At 43.6% G+C, this 16,707-nt stretch overlaps 1 protein-coding gene across 5 annotated transcripts in view; it reads left to right on the top strand.

Annotated features, from left to right (window-relative positions):
• Positions 1 to 1,147: 1,147 nt before the first annotated feature.
• The window catches only part of BEST3 (bestrophin 3), a 31,269-nt gene continuing 15,709 nt past the window's right edge, over positions 1,148 to 16,707 (top strand). The window contains exons 1-5 of one of the 5 annotated variants that reach the window (XM_033952859.1): positions 1,148 to 1,201; positions 3,871 to 4,039; positions 7,668 to 7,762; positions 13,046 to 13,279; positions 15,894 to 16,048. In XM_033952859.1, the coding sequence (XP_033808750.1) occupies positions 1,195 to 1,201; positions 3,871 to 4,039; positions 7,668 to 7,762; positions 13,046 to 13,279; positions 15,894 to 16,048 (660 nt within the window). In that variant the 5' untranslated portion in view covers positions 1,148 to 1,194. Of the gene's footprint in view, positions 1,202 to 1,697; positions 2,021 to 3,870; positions 4,040 to 7,667; positions 7,763 to 13,045; positions 13,280 to 15,893; positions 16,049 to 16,707 lie in introns of those variants that run through there. The other 4 variants (XM_033952860.1, XM_033952861.1, XM_033952862.1 and 1 more) reach the window with 4 other exon arrangements.

Below are 16,707 nucleotides of genomic sequence, written 5' to 3'. Positions count from 1 at the left end.
AATCCCTACTTGCCCTGCCTTCTGGAGAAGCCCCAGTAAAGGAACGGACGCAGCCACTTGCCTTCTCTGGCTCTGGGAATGCTGGAGCGGGAGAGGGTGACAGAAAAATATGTGAGGAGAACGGCACTCACCCATTTATGTTCGGCGGTGCTCTCCTCAGGGGCGGACACGAACAGAAACGTTCCACGGGGAGGGAAGGCGATGCTCAGAGCATGGCTGCCGCATCCTGTCTCTTCAGCAGTCCAAATACTTGCCGCTGTGGCCGTGCGGGATGCGTCTGTGGCTGCAGCCAGCTACCAAGAGTGTTGCACCCCAAGGCCGGAGTTTGCAGGGTGTGTCATTCCTGTTTTGGAGCACGCATTGTTAGAGGAACTGAGCCCAGGCAGGGAGGGCGGGCTCTAACACTGCGCGCGCCGGCTTCCCTTCTGAAACAGGAATGACATAACTTCCTGTTTCGAATAAGGGAAGCCAGCGCACGCAGTGTTAAAGCCCCGCAGCCTGAGTTCAATTCGCTTGTGGGCAAGAAGGCAGTGAGTGAGTGGAAGGGAGGGAAGCTGTCTTCCCCAGGCAATCGGGGAGAGGAAGGCTGATCGGCCGGTAGATTTTGAAGGCAACGCGAGTCTATCACGGAGCCCGGGATGGGCTCTGCAATCGACTCACGTTGCCTTCCTGAGCTACCGGTCGATCGCGATCGACGTATTGGGCACCCCTGCATTATAGCATATAATACTGTCTTGTCTAAGGTCTAGCAATGGTTTTTTTTTTAACAAATGTTTCTTATCAAAACAAGTCAACTACAGAACAAAATGGGGACACAGAGCTCAGAACACAAAAAGAAAAGACCTTGTGGTTTCTTGGCAAAATGAAAACTGTTTCAGCAGTTCCTTTTACACAAGAAGGAATAGAAAAACTTACAAAGAATATATATGCCCCTTCAACACACATACACAAAAACAGAGTAGCCCTCCCACTCCCACAGAACTGTTGCAGTAGCCTTTTGGTCAAAACCAGGCAGAAAACATTTTTGGCTTGTTTTCGCACCGTAATCCAAAACGAAAATTTAAATTTGGTCAACCTCTAAGGCAGAGGAGAGCTATGGCTGGGCAGAGAGCGAGGAGGGACACAGTTGGGGAAGGAAAGAGGCAGGTTGCTGCTGGAGGAAGAGAATGCAAGGCAAGCAGGGGAGAGAGCAGAATGCAAGGTAAGATGTTTGAGAGGAGGAAGAGGGGGCCACAGTGTAAGGAATAGGGGAAAAGAAAGAAAGAATCTGGGGCAAGGAGCAGAGTGGATGAGAAAGGGGGTTGCTGAGCAGAAGGGAAGAGAGAGTGCTGGAACCACTGCCTCCAGAGAGAGCTATGCCTCTTCCACCCAAAGAGGTTATGCTGTGCTAGGGTGGCCTCTGATAACATCAAAGAGGGAGGAAATATCTAGCCCCAGTACAGAAAAGGCTGCCCCTGTCACACCATGATTAACCAACCTCACAAATGTTTTAAGGCAACAATATAATCCCATGAAATTGTGGAACAGCACTCTTGCTGCATGAAATATGGGAAGGGAGGGGGGAGACGCAGGCTTTGCTCATCACCTGTTGCAAATCATCAGGACACCTAAACCTTCAGCTCCCATTAATCTCTGTAACCCTTTTAGGAGAGAAGGGAGCAAAACTTAAAGAGCTCAAATCTGACTGCTCGCGACTCCAACAGGGACGGTTTGTCTGATCAGCAGGTGGATTTATAATTATAGACTATATAAGTCTGATGGGCAGCTGCTGTTTGTTTTTGCCCTCTGTGGGACTAACAGGATATCTTAGCACAAACAGCCGACTGATAGTGGAGCCATTTTTAACCACAGCTTTTGCCAGTCCATTCAGCAGGGGGCTTCTGTACTATACAAAAGAGCCCTGAGGTGAACCCCAGAGCAGAACAAGTCCTAGATCTTCCTACCTGGGCTGGGAAGTTGGCAAGAAAGAGAATAAAGAAACTAACATTTTCTTTTTTGGATCTATAAATAAGACCAACAGGTTAGTAAACAGAGAAATAGTGATAGTACATTTTTGGATGTGTGTAAAGTTTGAAAAGAAATATGCAGTGCTACCTGTTTAAGGCTGAATTTGACTGATGTAACCAACATAAGTATTACCATATTTGGATACTGTGGTTTGGAAATAATGTTCAGGGCAGCAACTGTAACAGGAGTAATAAACATTCAGGAAATGTGTAGATAGTAGTAGTGTAGGTGAATATTTTCTCCGACTTGTTTAATAATTGCCTAGAGAAGCATTTTAATAATTAAAGCCCTTTTAAATTTAAACAAAAATGGGGAAAAAAAACATTGGATAAGACAGCTTTTATACCACTAGGTCAGCATTTTCCAAATGCATGGTGGCTATGTCATCATTCCAGAGTTTTGTTCTCTCCTAGTTTTCATCTGGTCTCTCCCATTGCAATTTCAGTGTATGCAATGGGGGATCTCAGGTTTCAGACTTGGGACCTCTCCTTTTTCCCATATATAACTGCTCCCTTTGTGCACTGATCTCCTATGACTTACAATATTACCTGTATGCTCATGACTCCCAGATCTACCCCTCCATACCAGATATCTCTATAAGAATCCAGGCCCAAGTCTCAGCCTGCCTATCCGACATTGCTACCTGGATATCTCACTGCCATCTAAAACTGAATATGGCAAAGACCGAGCTTATCTTTCCACGTAATCCCACTTCCCTCCTCCCAATTCGCTGTTTCTGTGGACAACACTCTCCCTGTCTCAGCTTGCAACCTCAGGGTCATCTTTGACTCCTCCAGTTAGATCCAACAAACTTCTAAAGCTGTTGCTTCTTCCTCTATATTACCAAATCTGACCAAAACCCTTATTCAAACTCTTGTCATCTGTCACTTAGATTACTGCAACTCAGGTCTTCCGCTAAACCAGCTCTCTCCAATCTGTGCAAAATTCTGCTGCACCCCTTTTATTCCGCAAGAGCCACCATATATTATCCCTCATCTAAAGTCACTTCACTGGCTCCCTATCCATTTCCAAATAAAGTTCAGACTCTTCTTACTGACCTACAAGTTCACTCACTCTCTACAGCCACTCAGTATCTAGCCACACTTATACATAGTAACATAGTAGATGACGGCAGATAAAGACCCGAATGGTCCATCCAGTCTGCCCAACCTGATTCAATTTAAATTTTTAAATTTTTTCTTCTTAGCTATTTCTGGGCAAGAATCCAAAGCTTTACCCGGTACTGTGCTTGGGTTCCAACTGCCGAAATCTCTGTTAAGACTTACTCCAGCCCATCTACACCCTCCCAGCCATTGAAGCCCTCCCCAGCCCATCCTCCACCAAACGGCCATATACAGATACAGACCGTGCCTATGTTCCCCCCTGTGCTTAATAGGTAAGTCGCTCCTATCGGTACCTGTTTCCTCTGTTGTCACTCTACAGCCCCTCAATATCTCTCCACACTTATTCCCCCATATGCTCCTCCCTGTGAACTCTGTGAGCCAATAGATACATCAGAGGAGGGGTTATGGGTTGCTATTCTCCTTTACCCTAACTACAATTTTTGTAGGGCTCCTTTTATTAAAGTGTACTAATGGATTTAGCGCATGGTAATTGCTAAGTAGCCCGTTTTATTCCTATGGGTTTCTTAGCAATTATTTATTTAAAACATTTATAGACCACTTAATATCTAAGCGTTTTCCAGCAACAAACATACATAAAATTTCTAATAAAACATATTAGTGTGCTCTAAATTAGTAAAAAGAGCCCGCAGTCAACATATCAGTCGTACAACTTAACCCTTCTATCTTCAGGCTCCGGTCTGTTAAATATCCTTCTGATTGTCCTTTCCCACCATTGCAGACGAAGCAGTCCAGGAGATGACGGTCACTTACTCCAGTAAAGTTGCAAATGCCACTTTTTTTGGATTTCACAGACTGCTCCTTAAGTGGAAAGGTAGCATCTATAAACTGCTGTACCGTGAGTTCCTTCTCTTCGGTACTCTATACACTCTGTTAAGCGTGATGTACAGGTACTGTGTTTTTCCATTGCAAGCATCAGACTTCTATCACTAAAGCAACGGTAATGCATTTTAGTTTCAGGCTTTTTGGGGTGGCTGTTGACTTTGTAACAGCCTGATCTGATGATCATGTGTTCTCATTGTCAGCGCTGAGGATATTTTACCCTTGATACAATGAAGACCCTGTGGAGCACTTATATCATCAGTAGTGCTGATCCTGAAGACACATCATCACATGATCACACCTGAAGTGCCCTGTGTGTTGTGCTATTGGATTAGTTTGTCATCAGTAATCGCCCCAGGGATTACAGTATTATTATCTGCATTCTCCCTGGCCTGTTTGCTTTGAATTCACTACTTGACTTTCACGCTGCAAACGTCATATGCCAATAACCAAGCTGACAGCATCCACGTCATCTGTTAATTGTTAAGAGGGCAAAGAGTTGTAGGGGACACTCGACGAAGTTACAGGCAAATACTTTTAAAACCAATAGGAGGAAATATTTTTTTGCTCACAGAATAGTTAAGCTCTGGAACGCATTGCCGGAAGTTGTGGTAAGAGTGCATAGCGTAGTTGGTTTTAAGACAGGTTTGGACAAGTTCCTGGAGGAAAAGTCCATAGTCTGCTATTGAGACAGACAGGGGGGAAGCCACTGCTTGCCCTAGATTGGTAGAATGGAATGTTGCTACTCCTTGGATTTTGGCCAGGTACTAGGGACCTGGATTGGCCACCATGAGAACGGGCTACTGGGCTTGATGGACCATTGGTCTGACCCAGTAAGACTATTCTTTTGTTCTCCATAGATGCAGCTTCCTAAAAGAAAGGTTTTATGGTGAGTCCTGAGACCAGTTTATGGGAAATTCCATTGGCTGAACCTGTTCCTCTTATCAGGTCATTACTGGTATACTTTGAGCTTTTTGAAAATAGGATGATTCACACATTTAACTATGAAACTGTAATTACAGCATGCTTACAAGACCAGCCCTATTAATGGGCCAGAGATATTTGAATTGACCCCACTTTGTGGTTCTGCTTTTCAACCTTCTGGATTTCTGCAAATGAAAACCCTTAGTGGCGCTCTACATTTCTTTCAGGCCGTCCTTGCAGGTTTAGGTTTGTGGCAGCGTGGTTTGTGGCTGTCTGCAGGACTTCACACAAATGTGGCAGACTCGCAGGTTTTAGGAAATAGTCAAAAGTGCTTAATTGCATACACAAAGGAAGTTATAGTCAGCTCTGTTCACTTCACAGCCAGACAGAACAATGAGACTATGGTTAAAAAAAAAAAAAAAGTCTATGTGCCCCCTGCCCCCCCCAGTCACATCAATAAAAATAAATGCAAATCACAGAAATATATTGAATTAACTTGGAGGATTTAGTGCAATGTATCTCTGCAACTACTTTGTCTTATTTCTGGGTCTCAGGTCAGTAATATTTATTTTATTTTTTTTTATTGACATCATTCATAAGCCGTTTGAACCAAAGCGACTTGCAAATTAATATGACATGCAAAATAAGAATTAACATACCCTCGGATCTATCTCCCATAATATTGTTTATTGAAAGTTTCTGTACTGCTACTAATGACTGCTGAGTCGATTCTGAGCAATTTACATGAGCTTCTGTAATGGTGTTACAATACAGTTAGCGTTTTCTGAAATGCTTTTCAATACAGACACATTTCTACCATAGTAATCATCCTATGTATATACATATATAATACTAGTATCATGTACTATATTCATACTAAATCCTACGTATTTGTACACATAAGACCTGTATCGTGTTCTATATTGTGTTCCTAATGGGGACTAGCCAGCTCTTTCCTCTGCGTTGCATTTTAAAGTAGTTGGTGAAGAGGATGGTCTTTATCCCTTTCTTGAACTTTCCGATGTCCTTTTCTAGTTGTAATTCCTTCGGAAGGGAGTTCCACCACCTTGAATCCATCACTGAGAACATTCTTATAAAATATACTGATAAAGCCTACCAAACTCACATACTTGAGAAGGTTTCAATAAACAACTAAATCCGAGGCCTTCTTGAATTGTTGTAAAGTGGTACAAAACCGAGTGTTTCTTGGTAAGCTATTCCACAATCGTGGACTTGCAGAAGAGAAGGCACAGAAAATGGATACTGAGGTCCGGAACTGCTAACTGTCTGATTGTTGCAGATCTTAACGGCCAAACTGGCTCATGCCATTGAGAAGGAATGTAATGGACTTCCTTCAGCAGTATGGTTCAAGGGTGTTACACCATCAGCATTTGGTTCCAATTGCATACAAGACTATTGATATTATAGGGAAGGGGATTCGATATGGACAGGCTTGACAAATACGAAAAACGGCTTGACAAATTACAGCTATACTCGCTCGAGGAGCGCAGAGAGAGGGGGGACATGATCGAGACGTTCAAGTATCTTACGGGCCGCATCGAGGCGGAGGAAGATATCTTCTTTTTCAAGGGTCCCACGACAACAAGAGGGCATCCGTTGAAAATCAGGGGCGGGAAACTACGAGGTGACACCAGGAAATTCTTTTTCACTGAAAGAGTGGTTGATCGCTGGAATAGTCTTCCACTACAGGTGATTGAGGCCAGCAGCGTGCCTGATTTTAAGGCCAAATGGGATCGGCACATGGGATCTCTTCACAGGGCAAAGGTAGGGGAGGGACATTAAGGTGGGCAGACTAGATGGGCCGTGGGCCCTTATCTGCCGTCGATTTCTATGTTTCTATGTGGGTGGAAGAGTGTAAAGTATTTGCTTCAGTCTGACTCTTATTGAGAAATCTAGTGTACGAAGAGACTGAGAAGTATCAGGAAATTGAGATATCCAGCAACTGTAGCTCGTTGTGAACACTGAAGGCTTGACAAGTTTTGATCATTTTGATGTCCCTTAAGAACAGCCTTAGTGGGTCAGACCAATGGTCGATCATGCCGTTCTCACGGTGGCCAATCCAGGTCCCTAGTACCTGGCTAAAACCCAAGGAGTAGCAATAATCCATACAGAATCCCAAGGAATAGCAAGATTATGGAATCCCAAAGAGTATCAACATTCCATACAGAATCTCAAAGAAAAGCAAAATTCCAGAATCCCAAAGAGTAACAAGATTCTAGAATCTCAAGGAGTAGCAACATTCCATTCAGAATCCCAAAGAGTAGCAACATTCCATGCTACCGATCCAGGGCAAGTAGCGGCTTCCCCCATGTCTTTCTCAATAACAGACTATGGACTTTTCCTCCAGGAAATTGCCCAAACCTTTCTTAAAACCAGCTACGCTATCCGCTCTTACCACAACCTCTGGCAACACGTTCCAGAGCTTAACTATTCTCTGAGTGAAAAAAAAAATTTCCTCCTATTGGTTTTAAAAGTATTTCCCTGTAACTTCATTGAGTGTCCCCTAGTTTTTGTCATTTCTGACGGCGTGAAAACTTAATCCACTTGTACCTGTTCTACTCCACTCAGGGATTTTGTAGACATCACTGGCTGCTTCTTGTAATATCATTAAATCAATGCTTGTTTTGACAATTCTTCTCGCACTGGTGACACCCTGCGTGGAGTAATGTTTTTGTACCTTCTGTTATTCATAAAAGAGTTTCACGGGGGGAAAAATGACAATAGGCTGTGCCTTTTATTTCTCTGCTGCAGATTCTTTCTTACAGAAAGCCAAAAACGTTACTTTGAAAAATTATCACTTTACTGTGACAAATACGCTGAGCAAATCCCAGTAACCTTTGTGCTTGGTGAGTACTGAACTGGGTGGAATGAATCCATGCAGCTATTTCAACCTTGATGGAGAAGTTCCCTTTGCATGGAGTTGCTTCAGCGCTAAGAGATGCCGAACCGGGAAATGAGGGTCGGGAGATAAGTCAAACCCCAGGCCCAATCTAGATCCCAAGTCATATAACTGGTAACTGGAACAGTGCTGGAATGCAGAACTCCCATCCACTAACAGCCCACCTGCTGAGAATATGACAAGCATGATGTGAGATCAACAAAGTCATTTCTTGTTTTGTCAATCAAATTTTTATGGGGGTTTGGTTTTCTTTAATCAAAAAGCACATGAGCAGGAAAGAATTAAATCACTGCATCTTCTCGTTTCAAGGAGAATATCACAAAGCATACATTGCTAGAGAATTGCCTCAGTGTCCACAGGGAAATGATAGATACGTGTGTTAGCTTCTCCATGGGACTGAAGCCAATGAAAGGGATTATCCAGCTTTGGCCACTGTGGGTGAATTTCCCTGTTAATTGAGATTGCCAAATCCAAACCTACTTGTGTCTTTTCCAAAGGTTTATAGGAGTGCATATTGCCACTCTGCAGCTGTCCGTCAGCTGCCTCTCCTGTGTGTCCATCGCTCTGCTGGTAAAGGCTTCCCAGGTTCAGGATCACACAGAGTGAAAACACTGGGAATTCCTGAGGTATTACGTGGAAATTATACGTTCTGAGTGCTTGTATTTTATCCACTACTTGTGGAACTTTTACTTAAGAGACTTGATACCATATTCCTCATCATGTCGTCTTTGATCCCATGATCAAAATCTATTAGCAATCCTATCCCTGAACTATATAAATACTAGAAGAAATGCAATCTTTTCTGTAGTCACCCCAACCCTTTGGAACTTGGCACCAAACGCAGTAAGAGAGATAACGAACCTCGAGAAATTCAAGTCATCTCTTAAGACATTTCTTTTGAAAGACGCTTTCCAAGTTTGAGTGTCCTTTTAAGGAATTTAAAACTTTTTTTTAGTCCATTTGCATTGGACTAAAAAAGTCTCATTGTTCTGTCTCATTGTCATAACCCCGCCCTCTCGTTCTTTAACATTATTGGAGTTACTCCCTCTTTTCCATTTGTACCTGTTTGTCCAGTTGTATTGTTTTTTGTTTGTTTATGTTAATGGGTTTTTATGATGTATTATCTGTATTACCCTTATATCAAATCAATAATAAACTTGGAAACTAGAAAGGACGTGGAGAGGGGAATTCACTTCAATCCGACTTCAAACGTCAATTGGCAAATTTAAAACAGATTTTTAAAACTTTTCTCTTTCAGGACATCTACCAAACCTGAACTAATAGATATTTAACTTCTAAATACACTGGATGAGTCATGCTAAAAATGCAGTTATTTCACGATTTGTTCACTCTACCCTCTTTTCTCTCATAAATTGCAGTTTGCCCTCTTGCCCTCACTTTCTTGTCGTCATTTGTGTCTTTCACATACCCCAGTTCCTTGAATATTGCAGACTATAAACCGCCCGGAAGGTACGCCCTTGGGGGCAGGATAGGAAAAAATGAAATAAACTTGGAATTCAGACGTCAGGTCAGTATTGTACAAGTGGAAAACCAATCACAGAGCCACCTGTTCAGTAGGAACAGCAATTTCAAGAAACTCTACATGGAAAAAGCAAGCATGTAAAACTGTATGTTGCCCTGCTTCTACAGCCCCTGTGTCCTCTGATGTCTTCCCCTTGTAAGGCATCACACTTTGCATTGCCTCATTCTCCCCTTACCAAGTAGACCTCCCAGCTGACCCATTTTGGCACTTCCAACCCCCTCCTAGCAGGACCTCCACTCCCCCTGATCCCCATCCCTGGCCTTACTGGAGAGTATCCAGTATCTGTCAGAAACAGGATCGATCACCTGCTGTTATGGTCCCAGGTGTAAGAATGGCCACTGTGACTCCCTAGTAGTAATCTCACAGTTTGACCACTAGGGGTCAAACTGCCAAATAAGCCAACACTTCTGGCTACAATTGTCCCAGCCTTTTGAGTGTGCTGAGCTCTCATGTGCTAATTGTTTTATTTTCTGCACAAAAACACTTTATTGGGGGGGGGGGGGGAAGAGAAGTAGTGAGCTCCATGACATCATTGCTATCTGACCAAGCATTTAAGCCAACATTTCTGCAGCAAGCTGCTGCCAACGCACTCACAAAGGGACATGTCCTTTTGTGCACTCCTCCTGTACCCTAAGGCAGTGGTTCCCAACCCTGTCCTGGAGGAACACCAGGCCAATTGGGTTTTCAGGCTAGCCCTAATGAATATGCATGGAGCAGATTTGCAAGCCTGTCACTTCCATTATATGCAAATCTCTCTCATGCAAATCTCTTTCATTCATTATGGCTAGCCTGAAAACCTGATTGGCCTGGTGGACCTCCAGGACAGGGTTGGGAACCACTGCCCTAAGGGCATTGTGGCATTGTTGTCTGCTTTGTCCTGTTGGCTGGGGAATTTGTAGTCGCTGCCTTGTTTCTTTTTAAGGTGTGTAAATCAACAGGGATGAGGGTTGGGTTGTTGAACAGAGATATGTTTTTGGTACGGGGTGGGAATTGTTTCATATTTGTTTCTGTTGTTTAGTTATGTGGGTGGTGAATAGGGAGGGGGATGTCAATAACTGGTTGAGGAAATACAATATATACAAGAGAGAAGAAATGTAATGGACTTTCTTCAACAGTATGGTTCAAGGGTGCTACACCATTGGCATTTAGTTCCAGTTGCATGCAACAAACTATTGATATTATAGGGAAGGGGATTCGATATGGACGGGGGGTGGGAAGAGTATAAAATATTTGCTTCAGTCTAGAAACATGACGGTAGATAAAGGCTAAATGGCCCATCTAGTCTGCCCATCTGCAGTAACCATTATCTCTTTCTCCGAGAGATCCCACGTGCCTATCCCAGGCCCTCTTGAAATCAGACACAATCTCTGGTTCAACCACCTCTTCCGGGAGACTGTTCCACGCATTTACCACCCTTTCTGTGTACAGAGAGATTGGGAAGCATCAGGAAATTGAGAGATCCAGCACCTGTAGCTCGTTGTGAACTTTCAGCATGGTTGATTGAAAGCTTGGCAAGTTTTCATCATTTTGATGTCCCTTTACTGGCTGCTTCTTCCATTTCAGACCTTTCATAAGGTCCTGATGTTGCGTTTTAAGGTTTGGATGTGTAGTGCTTCAGTCTATCTTCAGACACAGTCCAGGACAGTGTTCCATCACAAAGGTTTGTGGTCATAGGGGGAACAATTGTTATCCATTCCATGCATCAAGGAGGTGAGATTTGGCAAGGCATCTTGATGAGGCATTTGCAGTGAAGGGTTCACAGCTATGGAAACTGGGGTGGTAATGTGTAAGGAAGTGTTAAAAATTTATTTTGTTTCTGTGTGAGTGCTAAGGGTGGAGACTGTGGTGCCCTGAACCAAGCTTTTCATTGGCACCCCTACCACATGTTATCTGGTATCTCCTGCTCTCTCTCTCAAGTCTCTCCTTCCTGCTGGACCAGTCGAGGCACCAGCTCAGGACATTTAAGATAAAGAGTGCCAAAATCTTAGTCCAGCATCTATCCCTCTAGTTTGAAGGTAGACTGGGATTTATCACTAGCACCCCAGGCCAGAACCTCACCTGGTCCAAAGGTTGAGCCGGCCCTGAGTGGAGACAGAGAATTAGGTTGGTAGAGTGTATTTGATCCTCTTGTCAAACTTTATTTTTTGTATTTTTCCCTTACTTCTGCACCACAGGAAGCCGCTCTCAAAAACTGTGATATAAATAAATCCACCTTAATATCTCCCCCTTTTACAAAAACAGAATAGCGGTTTTTAGCACAGGCAGGTGCGCTGAATGCTCTGCGCTGCTCCCGACGTTCATAGGAACTCTATGAGTGTCGGGAGCAGCGCATTCAGCGTACTGGCCTGCGCTAAAAACCACTAGCACGGTTTTGTAAAAGGGGGAGGTGGTATGTTAGGCTTGCCCAAACCACTCTCTCTCTGTGCTCCTACCACACCTCCTGGCACTATAAACATGGCAAGCATAACCACGTGTACATGGCCCCTTTCCAAAATGGCTGATAGATATGGATGACACCACAAAGAAAGGGATCAACAAGTGCACAACAAGTGTGCAAATCCAATAAACAGTATACATGCCTGCAGAACTGGGACGCCCGACACTGCTAGGGTCTTGAACAAAACAGTGGCAGTGTCGAGTCGACAAGCTGGAGTGGGCTGTTTTCAAGGTAAATAGCTATTTACACAACAAATTTTGAAATTCACCCTCCAGTTAGAGGATGTAAACTCAAAAGACATCATCAACACCCTTTCTCACATCAGGCAGGATTATGGGGTAAAGATCTAGAACAATTGCTTACACCCACTACTTATGGGGAATTCAGGAAACAAAGATTTGTAACTTTTCCCTCCTACCCGCCCGACTCATGTCTGTTCTAGATTCGTAAGTCTGAAGTCACTTTGTTAGTCTTCGCATCTGTTTTTTGAAGTTGTACATCGCTTAGCAAACTGAATAAGCGATTCATCAAATATTAATAAAAACTTGAAACTTGATATCTGTTCCTGAAGTATCTAGACAGCTGACCCGTACAACTCTTTCTCCACAATAACTGATCCCTAGAGCTGTAAATCACTAGCTTTTAACTCTGCTAAGCTCACTCAATTTGTACCATCTTTTAATCATTGTAAACCGCATAGAACCTAATGGTCCTGCGGTTTATAAACTGTTATTATTATTATTAAATATACTTAAGGACAATGAACTTGAAACAGGAAGTGAAGAGATGTGTGACACGAGTTGTGTTGGAGTGAGTTTTCCAGAATGAATCAACAAATGATAACGTCCTTGAATCTAAAAGGACCCATTCGATCTCCAAAGCCCAGACGCCACGCCGAAACATAAATGTTGACAGCAGAAAAGAATCCAAAAGGTTCATCTACTTTCTGTTGTAATTCCAGAGATCCCAGTCAATTTCTAGCATTTCTTTGTAATATCATATTTGAATTATTCTTCCACTTGCAATTATTATCACCTTCTTTTCCTAAATTAATGAAATGATTTTGTTGATCCCGGTGATCTAATGTTTTGCCGTACTGTGTGACGTACATTTTCCAGCACCTAAATTTTGGCATTTAGGTTAAAGCTTATAACCTGGATAACAATTTCCAAACTAAGGACTGATGACGTGATGTTACAAATGCCTTTGACCTCGTAGGACAAACGTCAATGTACTGTGCTTTTTCCTAGGGTTTTATGTAACTTTAGTAGTAAATCGATGGTGGAACCAATTTGTGAACCTCCCGTGGCCGGACCGGCTCATGATATTGATCTCCAGCAGCGTTCATGGAAGAGATGAATATGGACGCTTACTCCGAAGGACATTAATGCGCTATGTGAACCTCACCGCCCTGCTCATCTTCCGCTCTGTTAGTGTAGCGGTCTACAAAAGATTTCCAACCATGGACCATGTGGTAGAAGCAGGTATTACCATCACCTGAAAAATATTACCCCTTGTATGGATCTCTTTTAATTTGATACACGGCTGAAAACGGGAAATCTGGTATCACTTATCTTGTAGAACCTCCCAAGCATCACTTGTGACAAAGGACTTTATGCCTTTCTTTCTCTCTTCCTCTGCCCCCCCACCCCACTTTCTTTCTCTCTCCCCCTGGCCCCCCTCTTTATTTCTGCCTTTCTTTCTCTCTCCCCCTGCCCCGTCAAGCCATCGTGCTGATTTCTCCACTTCCCGATTCTTTCCCTACCCCCCACCAACAAGCCACCAATGCAATTTCTCCCTGCTGCTTCCCCAAGCCAGGCCTGGCGCGTACAAGCGCCAGACTCACAAAACTTCACCTCCTGCATAAATTCTAACTTCCTCTCCGACGTCAGAATTGGCGTCGGAGGTGAAGTTTTATGAGTCCGGCGCTTGTATGCATCAGGCCTGGCTTGGGGAAGCAGCAGGGAGAAAAAGATCGCAAAGGCAACATGATCGACTCGCATTGCCTTTGCGATCGACCATTTGGGCACCCCTGTACTAGAGAATGACACGGGGACAAATTTTCCCCGCCCCCACGGGAACATATTTTCCCATCCCCACAAATTATTTTCCTGTCCCTACCCCATTCCTGCAAGCTCCATCCTCGTCCACACAAGCCTCACCACTTTAAAATCCTAAGTAGCAACATTCTAGAGCTCAGATTGTGATGTCATAATGCCTCATTCCACCAATGCCTAAGCTCCGTCCTCATCTGCACAAGCCTCAAACACTTTAAAATCCTAAGTAGCAACATTCTAGAGCTCAGATTGTGATGTCATAATACCTCATTCCACCAATGCCTAAGCTCCATCCTCATCCGCACAAGCCTCAAACAATTTAAAATCCTAAGTAGCAACATTCTAGAGCTCAGATTGTGATGTCATAATGCCTCTTTCCACCAATACCTAAGCTCCGTCCTCATCCGCACAAGCCTCAAACACTTTAAAATCCTAAGTAGCAACATTCTAGAGCTCAGATTGTGATGTCATAATGCCTCATTCCACCAATACCTAAGCTCTGTCCTCATCCACACAAGCCTCAAACACTTTAAAATCCTAAGTAGCAACATTCTAGAGCTCAGATTGTGATGTCATAATACCTCATTCCACCAATGCCTAAGCTCCATCCTCATCCGCACAAGCCTCAAACAATTTAAAATCCTAAGTAGCAACATTCTAGAGCTCAGATTGTGATGTCATAATGCCTCATTCCACCAATACCTAAGCTCCATCCTCATCCGCACAAGCCTCAAACACTTTAAAATCCTAAGTAGCAACATTCTAGAGCTCAGATTGTGATGTCATAATGCCTCATTCCACCAATACCTAAGCTCCATCCTCATCCGCACAAGCCTCAAACACTTTAAAATCCTAAGTAGCAACATTCTAGAGCTCAGATTGTGATGTCATAATGCCTCATTCCACCAATACCTAAGCTCTGTCCTCATCCGCACAAGCCTCAAACACTTTAAAATCCTAAGTAGCAACATTCTAGAGCTCAGATTGTGATGTCATAATACCTCATTCCACCAATGCCTAAGCTCCATCCTCATCCACACAAGCCTCAAACAATTTAAAATCCTAAGTAGCAACATTCTAGAGCTCAGATTGTGATGTCATAATGCCTCATTCCACCAATACCTAAGCTCCGTCCTCATCCGCACAAGCCTCAAACACTTTAAAATCCTAAGTAGCAACATTCTAGAGCTCAGATTGTGATGTCATAATGCCTCATTCCACCAATACCTAAGCTCTGTCCTCATCCGCACAAGCCTCAAACCCTTTAAAATCCTAAGTAGCAACATTCTAGAGCTCAGATTGTGATGTCATAATGCCTCATTCCACCAATGCCTAAGCTCCGTCCTCATCCACACAAGCCTCAAACACTTTAAAATCATAAGTGTTCGAGGCTTGTGTGGTTAAGGCAGAGCTCACAGGAATGGGGACAGGGACAGCGACAAAACTCACGTAAACAGAACGGGGAAATTGAGTTCCTGCAGGGACGGGGACAAATTTGTCCCCGTGTCATTCTCTAATATGTACTGTGCAATGAGAATACATATAGGAGCCATAGACCTTTTAAAATGTTACATAAAAAAAGATCACTGGCTTAGAGACCAACACAAAAATATCCCGATATGATGGTGATGTGATAAACAATATGGGGGACATACCTTTGTCTGTTGACAAATTAGAACGATAGCTTGGTAACACTGGAGCATTATTGGTTGGGTAGCATGACCTCTATGGACAAGAATTTTAGGAGGTGGGGTGTTATCACAGTCATCAGTCAATATTAGGAGAATATATTTTGGGTTCAGGCAGAAACTTTGCCAGGCACTTCTTGTGCCAGAAAAGAACAAATGGACCAATCAGATGACCCGGTCATTATTTCTCCTCCTCCAAAGTTCAGATGAAATTCCACTACTAACAGATGTCTTCCATGTAGCTCTCGATGAACTGTCTGCAAACTGAGTTAATTCAGCTTCATCTATAGAGCACGGCCTGTGCAAATCCACTGCCCTGAGTCATCCTAAGCACCGCATCTTTTTACCCACAGGATTCATGACAGCGGAGGAGAGGAAGCTCTTTGACAGCCTGAAATCTCCACATCTTAAATACTGGGTCCCCTTTGTCTGGTTTGGAAATTTAGCATCTAAAGCCCGAAAAGAAGGCCGAATCCGGGACAGCATTGACCTTCAGATCATAATGAAGGTAAATATAAGAAGCAATAAGGAAGGACAAACGGGGGAAGGGAAACTGATACCGGGCTGGGGAGGGTGGCGGGGACAAGCAACAGAAGGGGAGATTAAGAGTAGAGGCAAATAGCAGAAGGTGCTGTGGGCTAGCAGGAAAAGAGGACCTTTTGGGAATGGAAGCAAGCAAGCAGTGGGAGTTGATGGGGGAATGGCCAGCAGTGGGAAAGAAGCAAAAGGGAGAACCTTGGTGGGGGGGGGGGGGGGGAGAGCTGGTATAAATGTCTGCACTAATATAGTAGATTATAGGGATAGATATCCATGGATATTCAATGCCAGGTCATGTCCAGGCACTTACATTGAGTATCTCTGGACATCAGTTAACACATATGGGGTTAAGTGCAATATTCAGCATAAAGTGAACCTAGGGTTACCAGATTTTCTAGTTACAAAAAGAGGCACACACTCAAAATACAGAAAGGGTGGTAGATGCATGGAGAAGGGGAGAGTGTGGCGCAGTGGTTAATGCTACAGCCTCTGCACCCTGAGGTTGTGGGTGACCCTGGACAAGTCACTTAATCCCCCCTATTGCCCCAGGTACATTAGATAGATTGTAAGACCACCAGGACAGACAGGGAAAAATGATTGAGTTCCTGAATAAATTCATGTGTAAACCAC

Source organism: Geotrypetes seraphini, chromosome 7 (genome assembly GCF_902459505.1).
Source record: "Geotrypetes seraphini chromosome 7, aGeoSer1.1, whole genome shotgun sequence".
In the NCBI taxonomy this organism is placed as follows: domain Eukaryota; kingdom Metazoa; phylum Chordata; class Amphibia; order Gymnophiona; family Dermophiidae; genus Geotrypetes; species Geotrypetes seraphini.
This window is presented reverse-complemented; position numbering and strand designations above follow the sequence as displayed.